Genomic DNA, 25808 nt, shown 5'->3' with positions numbered 1-25808 from the left:
TTCTTGCTTTAAACTCTCAAGCACGCCCAAAAACTTGTACTGTTCCAGGCTCGATATCTTAGAATTCCCATCAACTTTCAGTCCCGCGCTATCAGTAACATGGGTCCCGCGTTCTTAAAGTGGACGACCGCACATTTCTTAGGGTTCCATTGCAACCCCACATCTTCCATGGCAGTCTTTACCGACTTATCACACAACTGAGTCTCGATTCCGATGAAGCAAAAATCTTCAGGTCATCTATGTATAGAAGGTCCGTGACCTTTGTATTAATAGGCTTAGTCTATATCCTTCGGATGCACTTATATTCCAGGCGATCGGGTTCAGACAGACCGTCAAAAGCCTAGGGTATGATAATAATAATAATAATAATAATAATAATAATAATAATAATAATAATAATAAATAATAATATTAATAATAATAATAATAATTTTTTCTTTTTTTAAGAGAACTGCTTTTTGTGAAATATTTTTAAGGAAAAATTTATTATTATTATTAAGGACGTCGATCATGTATCGTCAATTTATTTGCTGTTCTGCTGAATGAAGCTGAAGCAAAATAATGCAGACATAAGGTGAATTCTGCTACTCTGTAGAACAGTTGTTAACACCGAAGAGATTCAAGACTGTTCTCTCAGCTAGAGACATTTATACCTTAATTTGTCTTAATTTTTGTTTGTTATCCTGTATTTTTACTGATTTTGTGAAATAATAATAAATACATCTTATTAACCAAGCGCGAGGACCGTACTGGGAGAATATCGGCCCGAGGTCTTAACAGTACGGACCGAGCGCAGTTAGGTCCGTACAAAAAAGACCGAGGGCCGATATTCTTCCAGTACGGTCCCGAGCAAGCTTGGTTAATAAGAGATTTATTATACGACTGAAGTTCAAAGGGACACAAGTGCGGTATCATTCGGGACCATTCGGGACTGTACCCGGTCCAATACTGAGAGAATATTGACCGGCATTTTGATTGGTTGATTTTAGTTATTGGCCCTCTGACTACCCGAGTCGTGTAATAATAATGATAATAATAATAATAATAATAATAATAATAATAATAATTATTATTATTATTATTATTATTATTATTATCTCAAGTGACCATTAAAGCATGTGATACCAACGGGCATAAGTAATTTTCTTAAAGCTGCCATAAAGCTCCATCATCATATGTTGTACATATTTTTCTACCAAAGCCAGCTACTCTTAAGTAGAGAAGGAGAGTGTCGAGGTGAATGTCAAGCATACTATTTAAGGGAAATGGAACCTAATTTTCCCCTAAAATATTGTTACTAACATCGAAGCTTTCCCAAGACCTCTAGGAAGGCCCAAACCGAGAGGAGAGTTGGTTGTTGCTAAATTCTGCAAATCCATCAGAGTTGTCTATTCTCCCGCTGATTGTTGTGGGTTGATACATAGCTACTGTCGTTCTTCTTCATTGAAGTCTATCGACAAACCCAGAGTAGATTTTATTCCATAAATTTCATATCATATTTTGATACATGTGTTGAAACTAGATATAAGAACTGTTTTTGTATTTAAATGAAAACAGTTATTACAACGGTTTGCGGTATTTTATTGAAATTTTCTCGGTTTAAATGTGTTAGTTTTCATATTTTGTAGTATGCGTGTGCATAGGCTCGATTGTTACCCGTTAACTGACAGACTTGAGCTACAACCATTCAATGAAGGATCAGCAGCAAGTAGACTATGCCTGACTAACGTATGAGGAGATTGATGTTAACTTGGTTCCCGACGAGAAGACAAAGCTTGAAAAAGGAGTATATATCAAATATATATCAAATTGGCTGTTTCCAAAACCTTTGGTTTCTTGGCAGCTGTACTTTCAGGTATGTTGGGACTAATACAACTTGAGTATGAGTTCATGATAGCCGTACTACAGTGTACTGTAACAAAAGTGTTACTGTGACCGAGGGTCTCGACACTGTTCGCGCCGCGTATTTTTTTGCGCCGATCTACGGTTATCTAAAGTTCTTTAAAAATGTCCGGGCCAGACCTACTTTGTTACATACATACACACGTTTATTGCAACTCCCAAGCTGGGTTTTTCAGTTACAAAGCCTACATTAAATTATTGTAATATTATAGTAACATTTATTTAGTAACATTATATACATATACAAGTAAATCTAAAGCTAATACAATATAAATACAAAAGGCCAGTAAACGTTAAAAACATTAGTGAACTAATACAAAAATTACACAAGAATAGAAGATAGAAACGATTCATCTTTGCGCAACATTTCCATTAAGGAGCGCATTCAGTAGGCGGAACTTAAAGGCGTTTACATTCTTAGCTGCTTTTAAGTCCTTTGGGAGGTTATTCCACAATTTGCATCCACGATACGTGAATGCCCGTTGCCCAGAGGACAGGCGGTATCGTGGGATGTGGAGCAGATTACATGATTTTGTTACCCCACTGTGGATACGAGATCGTGGGACAAACGTGTTAGCCAGATATTCAGGAACTAAATTATTTACACATTTAAATACCATTACAGCATCGTTGAAATAAAGTCTCTCCTTAACAGTGAGCCAATTAAGAGATTTTATGCCTTGGGAGATGTGGTCGAATTTCTTAAGACCTAATACAATACGGGCAGCGAAGTTTTGCACTAGGTGAAGCTTCTTTATATTTCTTTGACAAGTGTTGGCCCATACAGTTGAACAATAATACATTGTACTAAAAACAAAAGCGTTCATCAAAAGTAAGAGAGTTTTACTGTCCAAAAGGTGTTTGATCATACTGATCTGTATGTTCTGTCGAGCATGAAAAACAAACATCTTTCTGTCTGGAACTGTTCAAATTAATAATTTTATTGAGGCGTTATTACACGTGGAAAAACGAGCTGAACACGCTGGGCGAGATACACAAGGAGTGTTGAATCAAATGAGTTTCTTCTCTGAATATGTCGCTGCTTTGCTGCTGCAACAGGTTGAGAATGACATTCGTGAGTTGATCTATTCAAAAATATATTTGAAAATAACGGTCGCGATAAAATTTCAAAACTTGACAGCTGAACAAATAATATTTCATTCGAAAAAAGACAATGCATATGCAGAACATGACAAAGATTTTTAAAATCCCTTTTTTTTACTTTTAAATTTTCTTCGCGGGGATATAAGACTAGTGTTGTCATAGTTGTTGTAGTCTCAATAGTTGGAAAAACGATAAATATGACCAAACGGTAAAGTAACCTGAGTGAGATTTTTACGGCGAGATTTCAGTTCAGGTTAGCTATATTTTTTATCGACCCTTTGGTTTTCTAGACCATTTTCATTGGTTTGCTTTATGTATTAACTAATCATGTCTAAAAATACTCTACACCACAGTGTTTTGTGTTATTTAAAACCAACGTGATATCATAAGCTAAGGCTGCAGATGGTTCTCTAATTAATTATTGAAGTATAACATCCTACATAAAGATGAATGTTTAAAGTATATTGAAAATTCTGCACGAGTTGTTTTTGTTATTTTTCAATAAGTGTACGAACTCGCAGTAAGAAAAAAAAAGATGGGGGAAATGTAAAATTTTCGCTAGTAGACTTGATGGTTGGTTTACGGAGGGTCAGACTTACTATTATACTCATTGTAAGATTCGGTTTATATACTGTTTCCGTGGATACGGACACCCGTCAGCACCTGTTTTACGGGGTGGCAATCAATCAAAAACAGAGCCAGAATAAACAGACGGTTACGTGAAGCACCGCTGAACTGTTCCGCCGAAACCATTGATGCAAAAATGAAATAAGCAGAATGAAAAACGAAAATGTCGAGGAGCAACAACAAACGGTTATTCTTGAATAATCAGACGTTTTAGTGTACGATGTTGAAGTCACGAATGGGTCTTATTCTGTATTATTGTGGTCTGTTGTACTTGGTTTTGCGATTTGAAGGTATGATAAGGTCTAAATGTGTTGCAGTGCTATGGTGTTCGTAATGTTTAATTTGAACATTTATAATTATAAATTAGGAAGACAGGTAGGAAGCTAGCGAGAACTGCAGCTGATGAGAACAACATTAACGAAATTTTTCTATTGTCTTTATAGAAATAAGAACTTTTTTATAAGACTGGGAAGCTAAGAGCCATAAACGATACGTTTTTATTATTCCATAATTCGGTATTTAAATTTGCATAATTGTATCATAGCAGTTTTCAAAATTGTAAATATTTCTGTACAGTGTTACTGCTCAACAAGGACATGGTTGTGTCGTTTTCTCGAACAAACATAAAGTTTGCATCTCTGTCATTCATCAACTTTTAAGTTTTTTTCATTAGACGTCTTCATTCAGTACCTATTTTGTTCGAAACCGACAATGAAACATGAAAAAACAAAAAATCGTCATCACCGTTAGAGATCAGCTCAAACACATCACTAGAGAAGTTTCTTTTTTAGGACTTTTTTTAAGTGCGGGATAAAGGATAAATACTCAAGGAAGTGCTAATTCAATCTAACCGGAAAACTCCAGTCAGCGACGCGAAACCGTGAACATGTCTAGCTTCACAATTTTAGCATATGTAGATATGAAAATAAGGTCACTTGCAAACCTGACAGTGACACAGATTGTTTGCTTACAAGCTTCGATTATTTCGGTAACAACTAGTCCAATGACTAAAATATAAAGCTGAAATATCTCCTCCCACAAAATGATATGGATTCGTATTCGCGCCTATTTTATCCTTTACCAAAATACCTTGTAGGCGGTTTTTATAATAAATCATTTTGGACGATATATTTATTAGATTAATTTTGAATGTTTCAGAAGCACAACAGTTCGAACCCGCGCCATCAATGGATAGAACTTTATTAACGTGGTAGTTTCAAGATTATCCATCCGACTTAAAATCAAAGATTTTATGAATATGTGAATATGTTTGATTTCGTTTGCTCATCATTTGACTGTACTGCATCTAATTAAAACATTTCGAGGGTTTCAATGCTAAAATACACGATGGATGGCTTGTCGAGGTACCTCAAATTTAGATGGATCTGGAATATTTCTACTCGATCACTTTCATTATATAAACCGGATTTTCTTTCAAAACTTCACATCGTCTCCGATTTCTCAAGGGACACCTTCTCTTTGCAACATCGCCAAATTTGCATCAGGACAATATTGGATGCAGTACAAAAGCAAACCATTAACGTTTCCATTCAACACCTCTCAGGAAATTTTTTTGTTCGGCCTCATAACTTACGTTGAATTGTTGTCAATAACTTCCCTTTTTTTCTTATCGGCTTGCTTTCTGTAACAAGCATCGCGATTTTTTTGTTGCAACAAAGGAAACAAAAAAAATAAGGCTGGAAATCGAAAACGAAACTAGCAGAGGACTGAGTCAGGCACTGAAGGTATTGCACGCACATTTTTAACACTTTTGCTTTGCTTTCATCAAAGATGCACCGTACTGCTTAGGAACCAATTAGGAAAGCTTTCATAGTTTATAATGAAGAGAATATTCTCTTGTTTATCATGGACTATGTCACTGTTAATATGAATATTCAGTGGTGTAAATACGAATGGCTCGTTCGTTACGAAACCGCTATTCGAAACTTCTGGAAGAAACGAGTAATTATAACTTTGTTAACACGGATCTGATTTCGTCTAACGCGGTTACATGGATAACAATTACTCCTTGACACTACAGCAATATTATCAGCTCTTTATTTCGTGAATCGAAAGACTGTTCTGATTAAGATACAAAAGAAATGTTCCAGCCGCTCATATCTTACCAATTAGATGAGAGCCGCAGGTTATGATGATTAAAATATTTGCAAAATGTTTGTGGGAAAAACTTAACTTAAATGATCCGCATGTCAATTTCTGAAATATTTCAATTTGTTTTTAGATGAGGTGTCCTCTAAGTTTCTCTCTGTAGCATCATGGGGCAGTGAGTATCCCAGGATTGAGGAAGTAAACGTTTCTCGGACCAGTCCAGCTATAACTCCAGGAAACTCTCTGTTAACAGGTCACCCTGAAAGTGCCAACGAAAAGAAAAAATTGCATGGAAATGGTTTATTTCTGAACGATACTTGTTTTAAACCATTACAAACGCTTTTCCTAGTGGAATCAAGCATATTAGCTCTCCCTCTCGCATATGCCATAATTACCACCTATCCAGGGAGGTTTCATTTCCGTGGCACAGCTGGAAAAGCCATGTCAAGATTCTGTCGATATTTCCTTCTGAGGCCCAGGAAAGATAAAGTAGCAAGCAATCTTGTACCTCTGACGGACATTATCTGGAAACTCTCGAAAGGCTTAGCTTATTTAGCGCTTGCTATTGTTTATTTATTTTTTCTGCTACTCACTATTCTAAGGAAGTCGCTTAAGTTGTCAAGAAAAAAGACTAAACCTGTATTCTGTGCAACGGGTTCTTTATCGTTCTCGAGTCCAAAGATCTTTACAAAACCACTGGAAACGCTTTTCATCTTGGTAACACTCTTTGGTTCAGGGCTTTCGTCGCTGGATCCGAGCAGGAACACTTCTTTAGAGACCGAGTTGTCATTTTCACCAACGCCGACTTCAAGAGCATCAACAGCTTTATCAACAAATGAGACAAATTCACCGTCATCATTGCCTTTATTTTTGCCATCATCTTCAGTATTTTCTAACTCAGGGCCATCCCTACGGTCTCAGTTTTCATCAACGTTATCGTTGACAGCATCAATGATTTCTAAAACCTTACAATCATCGGAGCAATCGTTAATGCAGTCCGTATCATCATCGCCGCCAATAATGACGTTGTTGTCGTCATCTTCAACGCAATCCCCTCAAGTATTACAATCACCATCAGCTTCACTATCGACACCGCTCTTACGGTCATCGTCTTTTATACCATTCTCTACACCATCGCCAACGCCACCATCTCCAACCCTAACCCCATCCCCATTACTATCATCGACATCGTCTCTACCACCATCGTCCTTTCCCTCACTATTACCATTATCAGTATTATCATCATCATCACCCCCACCATCATCGTCTCAAGTACCATCCCCCTCGGCATCCTCATCTCACTCTCTATCGCCATCTCTAACATCATTGCCATTAACGCTATCGCCACTGCTATCATCATCGCAAACATCATCACAGGTACCATCATTACCATTGCAATCTCCATCTCTGTCTCCCTTTCCGTCTTCGCCTCATTCTCAATCTCTGTCTTTATCTCCATTTTCATCACAACCACCATTCCCCTCACCATTGCAATCGCCATCGCCATCGCCATCGCCATCGCCATCGCCATCGCCATCGCCATCGCCGTCGCCGTCGCCGTCGCCGTCGCCGTCGCCGTCGCCGTCGCCGTCACAGGTACTATCATTACCATTGCAATCTCCATCTCTGTCTCCCTTTCCGTCTTCGCCTCAGTCTCAATCTCTGTCTTTATCTCCATTTTCATCACAACCACCATTCCCCTCACCATTGCAATCGCCATCGCCATCGCCATCGCCATCGCCATCGCCATCGCCATCGCCGTCGCCGTCGCCGTCGCCGTCGCCGTCGTGGACGTCATCGCCACCGCCACCACCATCGCCATCGCAATCGCCACCGCCGGCGCCATCGCCATCGCCATCGCCAATGCCATTGCCATCGCCATCATCCTCCTCGTCACCACCAGCATCATCATTTCCACCACTGTTGCCACTACTATCGCCATCTCCGTCATCATTTCCATCTTTTTCTCAATCTCCATCGTCATATGCATTTCCGTCTTTGTCTCAGCTCCTGTTTCTGTCTTCATCGCGATCACCATCGCCATCATCCTCTCAGAATACATCACCAATACGATTTCTGTTCCCTTCATTGTCGATAGCACCTTCTACTTCTTTTCCGTCATCAGCGCCATTATCTCTTCCTTTTTCTTCTCCACCTTCTAAACCGCTTCATTCATCGCTATCACTAATATCAGAGACAATTTCGAGGCATTTACTGTCTTCAACATCCTCCTCAAAGCTGTCCCTATCGTTATCATCACGATTTTTATCCCTGATCCAGAGTAAATATGTTGTAATGAACTTATCAGCCACATTAACTTTAAAATCGAAACACTCTTCGTTAATACATGCCATCCGGCCAACAGGATCGGTGATGTTCTCAGTCTCTCAATTGATCTCTGCGAGTGTAATGTCACAGACGGCTAACCGGACTTCTGTTCCAACTAAGTCAAATGTAATGAGCTCTAGATCTGTGTGGTTGTCAGAGGCATTTATATTATCTTTACCATTGAGAAGTAACACTTTACAAGAGCAACGATCGATAGTTTCTTCAGTTTCTCAAATGGTAGCTTCGAACCTTACGTCAAGGACGGCTAATTTAACTCCTTTGCTTACCAGCTCGAGACAAGTGGAATCCGCGTCGTCCACGGTGTTAGCAACAAATATCCCGACTGAACCAAGTGCTCCAAATGACACGAGGGTAATTGATGTGACGGTCTCGTTGATAAATGAGGAATATGACAAAGATCTGTTGAATGAAAGTTCAGCACGTTTTGTGAATCTGTATCAAAGGGTAAACTATACGGTAAGAATTCTCCTTCACCTCTTTACTGAAGGTATTTCTATTTTGTGATAAGTCTTTTGTGATAAGTTTTTTGTGATAAGTCTTTTGTGATAAGTTCTTTTGTGGAAGTCTAAATTTGACATTTTATGGATTGTATCCACTCAAATCAAGTTGTTTAATTGTTTTCCGTCATTCATTTAAATTGATTTTTTTTTTAACTCTTTTAACTGATTGGTTAATACTTGACTACTTGAATAACCGACCAATTAAGAATTACAGCGTAAATGAATGAATGACTAAAGAGCCAATAATGAATTATTTGCAATTGATTTATGGATTAGTCAATTCTGGGTTGATTGCTCACCCGTTGTTCTATTTTCTGCAGCTATGGGAAATTTTTTCTAACGATGTGTCGGGCCTGAAGGAAATAGAAATACTTCGATTCAGGTTTGCACAAACGCTATTGTCTTGTTAGTAACCATTAATATCTATAAAAAGAGCTTATTTCTTGGTCCTCTCCTTTTATCTTCACAAATCAATCGTTTATTCACTGGTCCACGTTGACGCCAGCATAGATGATCTGATTGAAGGCAAATGAATCAATTCTAATTAACTCCGGGATTGTAGAAATACTTAAGACTGAGAATCATGAAGATCGATATAACATATAAGTGATTTCTGATTTAGTTCTGACCTATCCAACTTTGATTCATTTAAGAAATGGAAGCGTTCTGGTGGACTTTCGATTGTTTATGGACAGTACGTCCAATACGACTATACGTAGAGTCAATGAAACCCTCTTGGGAAAAAATGGTTCCAACACTGAAGGATTCATTTTTGGGAAAATCCTCGTTACAGGTAAGGAGTTAATTCCTGTTTTACCTTCTCCACGACACATTTAAACTGCATGTACTTCCCATAATCCATGGGCAAAAGTATATTTTTTCAAACTATCTGGACTTGACCTCAGATTGCATTTTTCTCGCACCATATATAGTTTCTTTTATTATTGAAAAATTTCCTGATCTCTTCATTTTGTTTTCCTCACAGAGAAATGTTCTGCTGGATTCTGCGCAAATGCAGGTATTTGTGACGATGGTACCAACGGTCCAGTGTGCAGGTCAGTACTTCATTCACCAAATGCCGTCTTGTTTATAAAATTTTCCGCATCTCTGATCAGACGCTCATTTTATGTCGACGTTAATCCAAACGCCTTTTATCAGGCGCTCCGTAGGTCCAGTTACAATTCGCCGTTAAGGCCGTCAAAGCACATGCACGAGAGCACATGTGTAAGCTTCAAGTTTCAATTGAAAAGAGTATAAAAGCACTTTCACACCCTGTTCAAATGGTTTTTACCTGCCTTTCACATCGAAATGAAATTACATGTGAATTGGTGTGAGAATACAGAGAAATATAATTACAGCGCGGATGTATTGTATAGTGGGGAATCATGCGACTCTTTACTTATCTTAATATGGATCCATTCAGGTGCAGCAATGGATTTTTGGGCAACAGATGTACTCAAAGAGTAGGTAAGATACAATCTATCGCCAAATGACAATAAAACTCTGTACATTTATAGTTATGTGCAGACCTTTGCGATCTAAGCAAGAAATTTTTTTCCAAAAGCAAGAATCCAAGGTTAAATGCTTTTAAAAAATTTTTAACAGAGCCTGTACATGGAAACTATTCAGAGTGGTCCGAGTTCACTGACTGCAGCAAAACATGTGAAGGTGGACAGAAACACCGCAGGCGTACTTGTTCTAATCCTTCTCCTCAACTTGGGGTTAACGACTGCGCAGGACTGGGACGGGATGTGGAATATATAAACTGCAATAGCGACATCCGCTGTCCAGGTATTCAAAAGCCTGCGTAATTCAGGAGCTTTTTGCAGTTTCTTTTGCTTGAGGCAACCACTTGTATTGTTTCTCCTCTTTAATGAGATGCTAGTCAACCAAATGACAACATGTTGTCAAGATTCTCGTCAGTTTAAGCCTCCCATTTCGACCGAGTCGTGTCCTGCATAACGCAGCAACTCTGGCCGGGCCGGAACATGCACCGGACCTCTTGAACCGAAGTCCAGCCTAATAACCAGAGGGTAACAGTTTTTACCTGGTTGTCCAAGTGTAAGGTTATACAACTTACTGAGAAATCAGCTTTGCGGCCTTGAGGACTGGGTCATCGCGCTTCTCTCTACCGTCATTTTTTTTTTTTAATCAGCGTTGATCATGTCATTCTGTGTGAGTTTATAGTCTCAGTGCTGACTGCTACTGTTCTTGTTTTCAGTTTCAGCTGAGGTGTGGATAGCTGTCGGAGTCGCCTGTGGTGTGTTTTTCTTGATTCTTATTTTTGTCGTCTTGCTTCTGCTACGAAGGCGAAGGAAACAGGCTGAACAAAGAAATGGGTGAGTATACGTTAAATAAAACCAATGAGTTAGGAATGACACAATGGTTTGAAGAAACGACCACCAGAATCGAAATATGTAAGTGACACGGGTATAAAAGGGCTTGGCTCCAAAGTCAAATCAACCAATGAATGAATGAACCCTCCTCCCCCCCCCCCTCCACTCTCAGGAGTGGCAGAAAATTGACGCCAAGATTAAAGACAACCTTTTCATTTCAGAAAATCTGCATCCAATGAGTATGAGACAAATGGACACGGTACTGTTGTACCACTCGAATTTATCTACGAAGACAGAACAGTGCCTAATGCCAGTCCTAAGGGGCACCAAAATCCAGAATTTATTGGCGACGACGATGATGACAATGATATTTACAAAGCTCAGTTGCTGTTATTTCTCAAGCACTCACATTTAATTCGGAGTAATCTTTACCCTGAAGATCAAGACAACAAATCAGATGCTTCAGAACATTCTAAAACAAATTCAAGAAAACAATCTGCAATATACACGGCCAACGGTAAAGTCCAAGAGGACGAAGACGAGCTGGCTGATGTTATGGAAATAAATCACGCCTCCAAAAGTGACGTAAGTTTTAATTCCTTTTTATGATGAATAAACTACAAGGCTCATGGCTTACGAAGCTTATGGCCTCTTAACCAAAACAAATCATTTGGTAAAAAAAATGGAGGAAAATCACAAATATGCTGAAATTTACTTTTTAATGAAAGTTTAAACGCTTTGTTCTTTGTAGAGCCAACTGTTCGCGCCACAACGAGAGGGGTTCCCTCCAACAACAGTCCTATGACCTGGAAATCAAAGTCTATCTGCGAAAAGGTTTATGGAAACTTAGGGTGGGTTACCCTGCAGGTATTAGCCACTTTGCGTGTCGTCGTCGAACGAGCAAGAACTGTAAAAAAGCCCTTACCGTTTTATATGAACATAGTAAACTTACTGCAAAATACAAAGTCACTTGTGTTCGACTCTCTGAACGGAGGGGAACCTTCAAGGTCCCTTTAATGCGCTTAATGTCAAGTTGTGGGATGAAATGTTTGCGGCGATCAATTGTATTTAGTGTTTTTTTATAGTTAAGGTCATTACATTATCATCATCATAGTCATATCGAATATTTTCAGTTTTTTATATCAATTTTTAAATTAAAAGCCTTGTTTTCGCTAGCTATTTAAGGAAACGATTGTTCTTAGACAAGTTTACACGAAAAATAAATTGAAAAAACGAGTTGAATTTTTTTGGAATAAAAGACGATTGTGGTTGACGTTTTCAACCATTGACATGTAACACAGGAAAATAATATTTTCTATATTAACTCAAGAATAGTCATATTCTACTTTGCATGAAACAGGTCGGGATCGTATTCTGCGTTAATGACAAAATCTACTGGCCAAACTGGCCTTATAAGTGTTAACTAAATATCGATATGCAACAGTCAATAAACTCAAGTCCTTGATACAACCAGTACCTCCGCAAACCAGTTTTTAATTATTTTTCAAGCACACAATAATAAGCAATTATTGATGAGGTTGAGCACAATATCATAATTTTTTTCCCAGTTCGTGAACGGGCGGTATTTTACAAATCCTGTGATCTGATTGGTTCCGAGAGCGGGCACTATTCTCCCATCCGGCCCGCTCTTAGCGGGCGGTATCCGTTTTGTGTTGAGTCGCTTTGCAGATTATCTCTAGCTTTGTCGTTACTTTTCACGAATACATCTTGTTTTACCGGCTAGGCAGCATTTTAAGCAATCACTCCGGTCACGACCTTTTCTCGATAAATAGCATTAATTCTCGCTTCTCTTTCACTTTAGTTTTTCCGAAAAAATTAATTTCGGAATAAGTTTTGTGATACTAAGTTTGTTTAAAAAAAGATCGAAACCATTTGTTACCTCACAAAAGGTAACTCGGAAAGTAAAAACGAGAGGTATTTGCAGTTAACAATTACATCAATCAATGTGACTCTCATTCTTTTAATACCTGAATTCCCCAAAAAAAAGATTTGTTCGTCGGTTGAGTGAAGTTTTGAGATCTTCTATAAATACACTTTCGCTTATTGTTCGCAAGTCCCTTGGTTTTTGAAAATTCCTACCGTAATTCTCACAACAGAAAGCGAAGGAATCCGATGTGAGAAAGTCGCATCAAATCCTCGTGTCTAGCTTGAAAAAGTGTTTCATTTGACTTCAGTTTTTCGGTAGGAAGACACGATTTACGCGCACCATTGCAAAAGACAAACATGCAGACTCACAACTCCAAAACACACATTTTAATTCACTTATAACTAGACTTTTTGTGACATTCAAAACTGAACAGAGGTAAATCTTCTAAGATTAATCGTAAGATCTCCGAGTGTTTTTTCAGAGAAGATCATCGCTGTGGTCATTTAACTCGCTTGCATTTTCTAAACAGGTTCTGTTGTTCATTCAAAGTGTACACACGCTTAACTTCCTCGCCAATGGACAGATATCAGATCGTAAAAAATACTTTTCTTTTGTAAAAATTTTCAAAGTTGTTTGTAAGCTTTTAAGTTACCTTTACCATTACGTAAATAAAGATGTTTCGGTGAAGCCTCTCTTTAATTTGAACAACCTCTGTTTTCTTTATCTCGCTCAAAATGGTTCAGTTTATGGGTCTTCCCCTAATTAAATTTACAATTGTAGTCCTAAATCATAAATAAAAATGTCCTTCACCAGTCTAGGTCGTTCCTTATTAGGAAAAAAATGTGCCCTCTGTCGGTATCCAAGCCCTTGCCCTAGTCTAGAGCTAAAATCGCACTGAGTGTTAAGGAAAAACCATGTTTAAATTCTTAGTGGCCAAAGACGAGGCGAAGAGAATTAAGTCAGTGAGACACAAGAGTGAGTCTGCACCGGCTTTATTGAACGTCATATTGTGCCGCAGTAAAACTCGAGTGACATACGTATATATCTCGTAATTTCGTTCATATGTATGTACAAGGGTCGCTATATTGCACCAAATGCACGTTCTGCTTGAACAGAACAGGCAACAAGGGAGCGCATCACGAACAAGCGCTTAGCGTTTGTATATTGTTTTGTCAGCAACACATCGCCGCAGAGGGTTTCGGCTTCAAAAGGGAATTAAAGAAGTCGATTGGTAGTTGCCATCTTGGAGTGAATGATCACAGAACACAGAACACAGAACACAGCATCGCCAAACCAAGGGCCGGCGCACAAGGTAAAAAGAAATGTTTTCAGTCGGAAACTGGAATTTTCAGTAATCTACACTCAACGCCGCAAGTCAAAGGTTAACTTAACTCCTTATCACAGTGGAAGTGACTAACGTTAAGAACACGAAAGAATATCACACTCAGGAAATGAATCATTACAGCGGTTAAGATAAACATGACATTGCACTCTTTACCCAGAATTCAGCTGAGTGCTGAACGCGTTCACTCAAGAGTCAACGCGTTGGCTTCGCGTCTTATTGGTCGCTTATTTCTGAGCGATTCTGTTCCACCATCAGCTGAGTTACACTGTATATTCAAAACCTAACAACAAATAGTTTATACTGATGCTGCCGTAAACACGAAATGAATGCGTCGGTAATAAAAACATGATGGCCTGCCTCTAATAGAGAGTAGCTCAAATACATTCAGTCCTCTTTGAAATCTGTATAAATAAACTTCTAAAAGCGGTTATTTTCACGCGCGCCGTTCTAATAAGTGTACATGCTAATAGGAATGCACTTTATGTCTTATTGTACTTATTTCTACCTAAGTTAATCAATATTAAACCCCGATAGGATTAGTGTTTGTGGTTATGACACTCGACATCGTAGTAGCGGCAAGATTTTCCAGTTCCAGGGTAGCCCGGTGAGCCATTTGCGTGAGAGCACTGGTAGCAACATCTTCAGCCGAGGCGGCATCTGTACCATGAGAGTTATTTGTATGAACTCCGTTCGTTTGCTCACCAACTTGATGATCTGTTGGAAAAACAACAACTAGTTTGATACAAGATAAACTGAAACGTTTATGTTTGCTAACGCTGGTTATAAAAATGAGGACCTAAAGGCCGCTCTTTGATCGAACGGCAATCACAACAATTACAGCCAATAACTACATAAACATGTGCATAAACATGTGCATAAACATTGCTTTGTTTCGTTTTGTTTTTGTTTTTCCATTAACCGCCCTCCCCCTCTCCCACTATAGAAAAAAGAATAAGAATGCAATAAACAAAAAGTTTGATTTTTTTTGGAGAGGCGCGATGAGAGAAAGCGTTGATGATCATGCGCGCGTTTCTCTGAGTCTCAGCCCCAGACTTGAGCCAGATCTTTTGTGCGAAGACCCCGCGATTTTGTGAGCCCAATAGAAAAAAAATTAAATAATGTAATGCTTTATTTAGTCAAGTTATTTTTTAAAATACTCACTTAACATCTGTGCGTTTCTTTGCTGTGCTATTGTGACTGGACAGTCTTTGTGCGCCAGAAGAAGGGATTTTAACTGTGCAACTTCGGTTCGTAAAAGTGTTATTTCACTCTGAACAAACATTAAAGACATCGAAACATTTGTCAATGTAAAATGTAATTACCAAATACGTCACATGAAAGTAATCAGAAGGCAATCACAACTGAGTCATAAAAGCGATTCATAGGGCCCGGTCATATTGTATAAATTGAGTTTCTAAACCCTAGAAACCAACAAGGAGGCCTTTGATGTTTAAACAAGCACGATCCACACTCTTAGATCTGCTTCTGCATGAGTTGGAAGTCGTTATTCACTGATTTTTTACGACGATAAAGCAATTACTTAATTGAAATGCAAAAATATTTATTAATTTGCTTGAATAATGTGCCGTTACCGTTCCATGGAATTAATTGAGTCACTGTTCAGTTTCAAATGTTTTAAGGATCAAAAGGAACGGTCCTTAAGGTGGCTGAACACAGTTTTTGATACCTTTGTTTCTTTCACCATTTTCTCTAAAACCCTTGATCTCTCGGTCACCAAAACTGGCAGCAAGCAAGTTAACAACCCAAACTTTGTTTTTTTGATAGTTAAGCTGACGTATGTGCTGTTTCCATGGCGACGTGAATAGATATAAACAGGCAATTTAAATCGGTTTTGTTTATTTGTAGAAAATCTAGTCATTAGATTTTCTTTAAAACTTGCATGCAACAAGCTTGTAACGATACAAGTTAACACCATTTTGCTAACAGAGAGATCTTCAAAGAGATCTTCAATACTCCAGTTACTTATTTCCTAAAGTACTTTCGTGCCAAATTTCGTGAAATTCTAATAAGTGGTTCTCAAGAAATGGGCATATTTCCGAGAAAGCAATTTTTAATTCAGTCGCAATTTTTTTACTTACTACGCATGCGCTGCATTTAACTGGGTTCTTTCAGTAACTCTCAAAAAAGAAACGGCAACTTCGAGTTTAAATTTACAAGACATGTTTCGACATTCTCGTGTCATCTTCAGTTGCAAATGAGCATTTAACGGTTGTACATTTGAATTTATATTAAGGTGCGTTACAAATTACGTGTCAGGGCTTACGTTACAATTTGAATATTACAATTTGAATTTTAGCTAGCGCTAAGAAGTCACGACGTTTCGACCTCTCTGATGTCATTTTGGAATACAATGACGCCAGATACAAACGGTCACTGCTGATCACCATGCTAAACCGTGCGTTCCAACTCTCGTCAACGTGGAACTTTTTTCATGAGGAATGTGAACGCCTTAAAGAGATCTTCTCTCGACTGCGCTATCCTGACGACCTTGTGCAGTCAACCATTCGCAGATTCGTTGAATCAAAAGTGTCTGAGGATTCACAGACCCCACTGACTGATAAAAGAGAAGCCCCAGTCAGAATCGTGTTGCCCTACAAGGACCAGAAATCTGCAAATTTAGTACGAAAACGGTTGGCTGACCTCAGTCGGAAGATCAACGTTTATACATGTAAAAAGATCAAGAATGAAATTAGGGTCAGGGAAGACAAACCGCCTCTTGTGATGCAGGCTATGTCGGCTACACGTGCCGACACTTACACCAACGAAATGAAGAACACAAAGGATCGGCAATTGGACACCACCTCAGGGATCCGCACGACTTGGAGCCAAACGACATCACACAGAATTTCGAAGTGTCGAAGTGAAGGAAGTGTCAGAACAAATTTGACTGCCTTATTTTTGAAATGTTTTTTTTTTTATCAAAGAACTGAAACCAACGCTAAACAAACAGTGCGATTCAATTCGCGCCAAACTATTTGTTTAGAACAATTCGTGCTTCGATTATTTTAATCTTTTATTCTCTTCCATTGTATATTGTTTACACTTTTTCACATATTTTAGCGTTCGCCACATTTTATCGTCTTCAACTTGCTTCAACATATTTATGCTGATTTGGAAAACTTACTCACTTGAAAATGACCTCAGAGAGGTCAAAACGTCGTGACTTCTGAGCGCTAGCTTTTATTTCAAATTCGATTTCTAAGAAACTACTTATTAAGATTTTGAATATTAAATACGCGAAAAATGTAAATAGCGCGCGCTTGACTAGATAAAAAAAAAATAATAATAAGCGGCAAGGATGGGGCGTAGGTCCATTTTTAAAGAAGCGGCTAAGTGCGCGGAGGAGTTGGGGCTGGAGTTGGATTTGGATCAAGAAAGAGGTGCCAAATTGAGAAGTTAGAGGAAGAGATCAGAAACCAACGATGGCAAGGGCGTCTAGTGACTACCAGGCTAGAGGATGAGAGTTTGAGTGCCGATGGGTGTTTCTGGTGGCTCACAGAGTGGAAGAACTGCCCATCACACACAACTGCTGGACTCGTCGAGCTATACGAGCAGCTCTTGCCAACGCGAGTATACACGAGTATACACGTTAAGGCTCCAGGATGCAGTGCGCTGGCCCAGAGCAAGTACCTCTCTAGTCACGACGCAGCACTGAAGGTACTGTTTTACGAACTGTTGTATGATGAGGGAGTTATAGACGAGATACCACCCTGGTACTCACCCGACAAGCCCAAGCCCGTGTATGAGTCAGAGAATGTTAAAGCTTAATATAATAATCCTTGTAATAGGGATGTCCCTATTACATGCTGATCAACAAGAGGTCAGATGCAATAGGGTGGATGCACGCATTGTAAATCATATGTGAAAGAGAGTTGTGACGCTAGAAATGAGCTGCCCGTGGGTTAACAATCGGACAAGACAGGATGAAGAGAAGACACTGAAGTACGGACCCCTTCGCAGTTCCCAGGCTACGAGGTGAAGCAATATAACATCATAATAGATGCCCTCGGGGGGGGGGGGGGTGGTCACGGGAGCTGGATGTCATGATGCGCGAGCTGGTGGGAGGCAGAAGCACAGACGTACTGCGAAAGATGCAGAGGGCAGTGCTCTCGGGCACGCTGAATATTGCCCGGACTTTCAAGGTGGCAGTTTGAGTTCCTGTTAAAAGGAAGACCGTAGACACAATGGAAAAGCTTTTTAGGATTAGTTAATGTACATTTATTTTTTACTCCATGGCTCACAGGTTACGGTTTTCGCCCTATGCTGCTTGATTAGAATGTAGTATTCAGTTGATTTCTCTGCGAATATAATAATAATAATCCTTGTGCGCGCGCTGAATTGCATCAGCAAAAGCGCGCGCGAAAACTGTGTTCAGCCACCTTAAGTCAATTCGAAACACACGGCGCACACAAAAAAGGAAAAAGCGGAAGCGCATTTCATTCCGCACACCATACCTGTAGATGAGCATTCGTATTACTGAGGTCATCTGCTTTTTTCTCTAACTGCTGCACCCAGATTTTTCTCTTTTCGCGGCATCTAGTGGCTGCAGCTCTGAAGGAAACAAGGACAGGTTAATCAAATGTGAACATGATGTAAAAGCGTGATCAATTCAAACACAGAAACGGCTGCTACCGATGAACAATTTTGTAAACAATTGGTTTTCTTAAACTTGAACACATCAATTGTAACGCAAGTTAAATTCTGATGCAAGGTCTGCTCTTTTCTCCAATCTATAACATCCAAAAACATCCATAACATCCAATAACATCCATAACATCCAAAGTACGTACATGTACTGTAAGCATACCAAGTTTTATCTGTGAATACTCACCGATTTCTTTCAAGGAAGCGCTTTCTTCTCTCGTCAGGGTCCAGTTCATCCTGTGTTCTTCGTGGGCGTTTTCTGCATAAACAAATTTTTTTATTTTTTTTTAATCTCATGAACTCTGATTGAGGAAGTAAAGAGGATGAACATGAAAGACATGACTAAAACCTGGCATGTCCTATGGCTACACAACGGAAATGAAGTGGTAGATGACCAGCCACCTGGACAACAAATTCAACAACCCCATATGCAATAATTGATATTGTCTTATCAACAACCAAAACACTCCTGAAAAAGTACAACAATAAATGAGAACTAGCTCTTCATGCTCCCATGTGGTCCACTGTATATGGGCTCAGATTCCAAAGTTTGAAAACCAATAAAAACAAAAATTTCACAATACCATAACTAATTTTAATCATCAAAGTTAATACTTACGAGGCACCTGACATTTTCTTGGTGTCCTGTGGACTGTTGTGGGTTATTACAGTAGTTTGTTGGTGATTTATGTGATTAGCTGGACTCACAGGGAGACCATTATGTTGGGATGTTACCATGTCAACAGCTTCAGTCATGGCACGATGTATGATATTATTAGACTGTGCTGCTTGGTTCATTTTGAGTTGCTCCTTGAGACGCTGCAAAGTCAAAACAAAGCAACTACATGTAAAGTGGCAACCATTTTGTTACATTCTTTCATGTTGTTAAAAAGGTAACTAAAAGAGATATAGGACTTGCAGCAATTTAGCCTGATGACAGTAACTGGTGCCAGAGCAGCAGGGAACAAAACGAAGAGAAAGGTTTAGGCCAGGTCACATAATGAACCAACCCACACCTCCCTAGCTTTTTTACTTCACCTCTTCTGTTATACCATTTACTACTGGAACAAGCACACTGCAGGTTACATTGAATTGAACAGTTTAAACAGACAGTGTAATAATGCTCACTGAATCAACAGAGAATGGACCAATATATAACTTGGACTATTACCCAATCTGCAGATAAGTGACACAGATAGACAGAGGTTTGTATAAGATGCACTGACTACGAGGATTGCTAATCCTCATGGATGAGATACCACGCTGACCCAGGCTTTTTTATCCCTGGTAGAAGAAAGGTATCAAGCCTTCCATCACCAAGATCTTATTTGTAATTCTCCTCACTGTCTGCCACAGAACTCTTAAAATGTTAGTTCATAGAATTTGGTATTGGGTCAGCTACATGTCATAATACCCTAATCAACATTAAGCAAGTGATGAGAATGTAGAAAAATTTTTTTTATATTCTCATCACTTGTCTGCTTGATATTGTAATTGTATTGTAAGGAGAATTTCTGTCTTGATCACTCACGGGAGTTCAAGGGTTAAGAAAGCAAGAGTGAGAATGCAACAAATGCCTCAAAAACCCAGGCCAAGCCACACCTCTCTCAGTTAGGTATTCTCACTGTAAACAGTCAGCTGTAATTGTGGATTTACCAACCACAAATTTAAATGTATGATTGAGGCATCATTGAAAATATCACCCATACAATGCAAGTTAACACACCTGTTTAGCACTGCCCATGAAGGAAGGTGGACTACTTGCACTAGGGCTGCTTACAATAGCTGGGGTGGGGATGGATGGAATTGGCATTGAAGAACTTGTGGAGTTAAGGCGTCCGTGTAAATGACTTGGCACTGGTAGTGCAGAGGGGACCTGAGCATCAGGAGCTGCTATAGAGGCTGGTATTGCTGGTGGAATGTGCGGTGGGACTCGCACAAGTACTGACACCGGAGCAGCAGATATGATGACTTTTTTGGTGTCTGCTGCGGTGTTATTTTCCACAGGTGGTGTAAGTTGAAGTTTAGGCTCAGCTTCCTCAATCACAATGACACTCTGGGTTGGAGCCCCATTGCTGGCAAGAGAAGCTTGATTATGATCAGACAAGTGAGCTGAAGAGTGAGATGTGGATGAGTTGGATGGCTAAAAATTAAGAAAACAAAATGGATTTATGTCACTTTAACAGAACAGTTCACATGCCACACTTAACCTCAACCATTAAAAACATGATGACTTTGGGTAAAAGTAAAATAGTTTAAGATTTTATGCAACCTGTTACAAGACTAAATGAAACAGTTCAAAGTTTCGTTATGATCATCTCACTTCTATGTAAATACATAAAAAAAAAGAGCATTATCACCAACAGAAATGTCACATCATTCACATGCAAGTATATCACATTCAGTGAGCAGCAAATGCAATGTTTATCACCACTATGACCTTGTCAAATGATTGTAAGTGACATGACCACATACCTGATCAGCAGCTCTCTTGAAATCCTGAAATGAATCAGGCCAGAAAAAAAAATTCGCATGTTTTTACTACTGATTTACAGTTATTTTACCTGAAGTTGTTTCACCAACAGTTTAATACTACCAGGATATCATCATTATTGTGATGTCATGATGAATTCCCCCGCCAAAAATAAAGGCAATACACAATGTGTATGCAGGGTTCAAAATGATTTTTAAGTTTTTAGCAAAAACTTGAAGGCTTTTGTCAAGGCTCATTTTTTCCCCAGCTGTCAATAATAAATGAGCAGTCAGCACATGTCTTCAATACTCAACATGATTAAGTTGCTAAAATAATTTTAGCATCAGAATCTTTAATTTGATTAACATGTTTGCTGTAGCAATTCCCTTTCGAACAAAGCACAGTGAACGGCTCAATTTTTCAGTATTTATTCAAGCATGAAACATACAACTTTGTCTATACAAACTATCATGCTTCTTCATTCGCATTTGTGGGAACTCTGCATTGTCAAGCAACGACTTTAATTTGAACTCTTAAGAAGGCTCTACAAACGACATTAAACAGGATTTGGTGGAAAATAAATCTTGATTAAAGGTAGTATGTACATGTAGAAACAAAAACACTGTACTGTGATAGTGTGTACACACACTTCCATGTTTCACGCCTGCACAAATATGTATGTAAATGCACAAATATGCACAAATATGTATGCATGTACTGTAAACAAAAATACTCCCTGTAGCACGCTTCAAATTTCAAAACTTTATACTCCTTTACGTTTCCAAATAGCTTTTAAAACATTTCTTAGCTGCTTTATTGTTTGATATGAAATGTTCACCATAACATGACATTGACTTTTACTCCCTGTAGCAGCTTCAAATTTCAAAACTTTATACTCCTTTACATTTCCAAAAAGCTTTTAAAATATTTCTTGGCTGCTTTATTGTCTGACATGAAATGTTCACCACAACATGACAGTGACTTTGCTTCAGTTGGATGATCAATAAGCTTAATATTTTCTGTAAAATTCTAGTTCTTTGGTGAAAAGTTGCCAGCAAGTGTGCTAAAAGTTCTGCCTGCCACCAGCAGCTGGCTGTTATTTTGAACCCTGGTACGTGTTCAAATTGACCGATGCATACTGTAAATGGCTAACTCATGGCTTGCACAAATTAATTGGTTAACTCAAAGCAAATTCATGGCTTGCACAAATTTATTGTACCCTTTCTGTACTGCAGCATTTTGAAAAACACTACTTGTTTTATTTTTCAAAGTTCAGAGCTGTTCGAGGCTAGTTACCTTGCTCAACTAAGTTCACAGTCATATAATTGAATGCAAAACCCTAAACACACCTGATCAAATGGATTGTCCAAATCCTGGAATAATCCTTCCTCTTCACAATTCCTTAAAAATCTAGTTGGTGTTGGTGTCTGATCTGCAAAGAGGATATGATATAGGAATGACCATATTACACAATAAAAAAATGGAAATGTTCATCTTGATCTGCTGAAATAAAGTAATGGCAACAGTGTAAATGCACACTTATGTGGATTTACTTTACTTGCTATGTACTAAAATAGTGGATAGTGTCGAAGGTAGGCTCTGACTGGCTTCTCAAACTCAGAATATCTTTTTCTAGTTACAGAAATAAACGAGTGAAAATCATCTTCTTGTACTAGCAATTAAATCTCATTGTTTTAACCTTTACTAAAACAACTATGCACCTCAGTGTCAGTGGTATAGCTGTGGATATTTACCTTGCCGCTTACATCATATATCCACCACTACCCACCTCCACTTCCATGAATAGTTGTTAATTATTACCACTGCTTAGAAATTAGTACCAGCAGCGATACAGGAGAAAGTACAAAGTGAAATTAATCAAAATGTATTCAACACACTGTCCTATCTTTATAGCAAAGGCATTCTATGTACTCTGCCACATTAACTAGACAAAGCAGAAAGCTTACGTGTTTATTCACAACAATCAGCTGGATAATGATTTACCAATTGCCCAAACACACTCAGAGATGTGACATAGTTTAGAAATATTGCAGAATGCAGAATGTAGAATGCAAACTGAATTAAAACACACAACGGAAGTGCCACCACTTTCAATTCAATTACGAAAATGTAATTAGCAAGTGTAGCAAATGTTTTAATCTTTCAAGTACATAATTATTTATGTTACTTTCTCTTCCAAAATATGGCATGCAAAGACAACTACGAGTTAGCACATCAACCAACACCATAACAAGGTACTTGAGACCTCATTACACCGGGGAAACTATAAAACAGAATTTAACACGTGAGAGACAAATATTAAATATGTTTGAAATCAAGTTGAGTACAATGGATTAGAATCATCCAAATCACTCACGACCTATACAAGTTGTTTAGGGGATAAGGAAGCAAAGGAGCTAATACAAGGTAAAGAATAAGATTTATCACGAACAGTCATCAGCTCAATTAATTTGTAACTACCGCACGCACGTACAAACTAACAAAGGATCTGTTTGGTCGTAAGTGTGCTAAATATAAATTTGGTGTGATCTTGGAAACGAAGGAAAATTACCTGCAACAGTTAAATCTGTTCCTTTAAGAGAGCCGAATTTAAGAGTTAACTGGTGCTTTTGTTTGTGTCTTTCCAGGTGATCGTTGTTAGCGAATCTCTGCGGAGAGAAGAAGGTGAAAAGTTGGCTAAATGTAGGCTTACGTAAGGCTTGGAAACATCTACAGGTGACGACATCACTTTAAAATTAAACCAGTCGCTTCCAAACTCCCCCAGGAAGAGATATATGACAGGAACAAAAAGTATTCAGCCTTACTTGTCCACATCCAGGAGTCGTGCACTGGAATGGTTTGTCATCACTTTCCTCCATTTTGAATCCTTCCTTCCTCATAAACCTTCAGAAATCAACATTTAAAAGAGCCACAGAAACCTCAAAACCGTCAGAATTTAAAAAACCCATTTAAGGGTTGCTCTCGAGACCTTTCTTAGTCTTTAAATAAGGGCAAAAATGAGAATTCTACTCTTCAGAAAATGTAAAATTTCCCCCCAAAATGGATCTTTCCCTCGCGTCTCTCAATGCATATTTTTGTCACATGACGTAATTACATGGGAGTTCGTGACGTCAGGACGCTCACCTCGTTTTGGCGTTCCGCGCTATTCATTTTACTTTCACTTCCGCTGTAAAGATAGTGTGTGATTGGTGCTCTGGGTGATTATGGCAATCAGTAAATCTGACTTGTTTCATTTTGATTGGGTAAAACTGTTAAAACGGAAGCCTTCTTCTTTATTTGAGGGAAAACCCAAAATACGGTCTAAATTGATCAAAAATAAAACTCGAATCATTTATCGAGATTGAAAGAGGTTTGTTTCACTTTAGAGAGATGAATAATAAATTCACAATGTGAAAGGATTCTAAAGGTATCTAAACAGTGTCCCGTGTAGGTGATGAAAATATTTATCGCCTCAAGCTCTGCTGCGGTGAGTCCATATTTACTGCTTTGATCAGGAATATACGGTGGAAACCCCGCTATTGCGAATTACCACAGGGTCTAGGGAAATTTTATTCGGCCGTGGTTGTACTGACAGACAGCAGGACCTTTGTCAGCGGCCGGTGCTTCAAAGTGGAAGGAATACGGCTTAAGGCTGGTGATTGCGACGATGAAAGGAATAATACAGTTTCAGTGTAATTTAGTGGTCTTAACATGGAATACTATGTTTTAACATGGAAAGACCGCACATACATGATAAGTTATATTACCTAAAAAATCAAGACTGCTGACCACAAAGTTTTGCTAGATGAAGGCTGATGGAAAAGGTCATTGCGAAATGCGTAACAATTATTTTCAGAGGACAAGGGGAAAATAATCTGGAGAATATAGCTTATCAAAACAATAAAACTAGCTAAAAATATGGCTGAAATATGATTATCGTACTTAAAAGTTGTTCAAAGAAACGGAAAAAAAATTCCCACCAATAGGCCACTTTCGATACATCAAAATTCTAACACGGCTTAGATGCTAGGGGGGATAAAACAAAAGCAATTAATTATTCAACTCTCGACATCGATGTGATTTCTTTTGTCAGTTTATTTCCTCAAGCTTCGGAGCCAGGTTTGAATTTTGATATATCGCGAATGGCCTTTTATGGTGGACATCAATTTTTTACTTGTATCAGCTCTTTTGAGCGAGGGCGGGCAAGGGAGTGGGTGAAGGGGCTATTTGAAAAATAGCACAGTCAAAGTGTTTATTACTAGGTTGAAAAATACAGGGAGAAGTTGGCGCGTTTTTATCTTATTGTTATTATTCATGTCCTGTGAAGTCGTTTGGATATAAAAGAGGGGTTGCAGCTGATAACCAAAAATACGATGATGTGCTCAGAAGAATCGTCTGTACACATGTAATGATGCAAGTGACCCCCCCCCCCCCATAATTACTAATCACTTAACCTACTCATTAACAAAACAGTGAAACCTTTTCCAGTTAAGGTCAAAACAGAGATTCA

General features: G+C 38.7%; 2 protein-coding genes and 1 pseudogene across 2 annotated transcripts; 1 reads left to right on the top strand and 2 right to left on the bottom strand.

Moving 5' to 3' along the window:
- The window catches only part of LOC111331075 (uncharacterized), a 1359-nt pseudogene extending 1323 nt beyond the window's left edge, over nt 1-36 (bottom strand).
- A 3698-nt stretch (nt 37-3734) lies between these two features.
- LOC111331050 (uncharacterized) lies at nt 3735-12397 on the top strand. Its single transcript, XM_022936076.2, has 10 exons — nt 3735-3923; nt 5876-8547; nt 8912-8973; nt 9245-9384; nt 9577-9646; nt 10015-10058; nt 10197-10382; nt 10813-10930; nt 11149-11512; nt 11679-12397. Exons 1-10 carry the CDS (start codon nt 3854-3856, stop codon nt 11730-11732), a joined length of 3780 nt encoding a protein of 1259 aa, XP_022791811.2. The 5' UTR covers nt 3735-3853; the 3' UTR covers nt 11733-12397.
- Nucleotides 12398-13186: 789 nt separating this feature from the next.
- LOC111331051 (cyclic AMP-dependent transcription factor ATF-2) lies at nt 13187-24412 on the bottom strand. Its single transcript, XM_022936078.2, has 10 exons — nt 24124-24412; nt 23871-23967; nt 22648-22730; nt 21301-21324; nt 20552-20968; nt 19445-19644; nt 19013-19084; nt 18636-18732; nt 15322-15430; nt 13187-14874 (listed from the first exon to the last, which is right to left on the bottom strand). Exons 1-10 carry the CDS (start codon nt 24196-24198, stop codon nt 14681-14683), a joined length of 1368 nt encoding a protein of 455 aa, XP_022791813.2. The 5' UTR covers nt 24199-24412; the 3' UTR covers nt 13187-14680.
- Between the last annotated feature and the right edge of the window lie 1396 nt (nt 24413-25808).

Source organism: Stylophora pistillata, chromosome 12, assembly GCF_964205215.1.
Source record: "Stylophora pistillata chromosome 12, jaStyPist1.2, whole genome shotgun sequence".
Taxonomy (NCBI): domain Eukaryota; kingdom Metazoa; phylum Cnidaria; class Anthozoa; order Scleractinia; family Pocilloporidae; genus Stylophora; species Stylophora pistillata.
Note: the sequence above shows the minus strand (reverse complement) of the source record. Positions and strands in the feature narration are given on the sequence as shown.

What these genes read in the sequence shown, in the direction of transcription:
- LOC111331050 (XM_022936076.2), top strand. Translation starts at nt 3,854, where the DNA reads ATGTTGAAGTCACGAATGGGTCTTATTCTGTATTATTGTGGTCTGTTG. An exon ending in ATAGAAATACTTCGATTCAG is followed by an intron (nt 8,974 to 9,244) that starts GTTTGCACAAAC and finishes GATTCATTTAAG; the next exon opens with AAATGGAAGCGTTCTGGTGG. An exon ending in CAGGCTGAACAAAGAAATGG is followed by an intron (nt 10,931 to 11,148) that starts GTGAGTATACGT and finishes TTTTCATTTCAG; the next exon opens with AAAATCTGCATCCAATGAGT.
- LOC111331051 (XM_022936078.2), bottom strand. Translation starts at nt 24,198, where the DNA reads ATGAGGAAGGAAGGATTCAAAATGGAGGAAAGTGATGACAAACCATTC. An exon ending in CGACTCCTGGATGTGGACAA is followed by an intron (nt 23,968 to 24,123) that starts GTAAGGCTGAAT and finishes TTCTCTCCGCAG; the next exon opens with AGATTCGCTAACAACGATCA. An exon ending in AACAGATTTAACTGTTGCAG is followed by an intron (nt 22,731 to 23,870) that starts GTAATTTTCCTT and finishes TCCTCTTTGCAG; the next exon opens with ATCAGACACCAACACCAACT.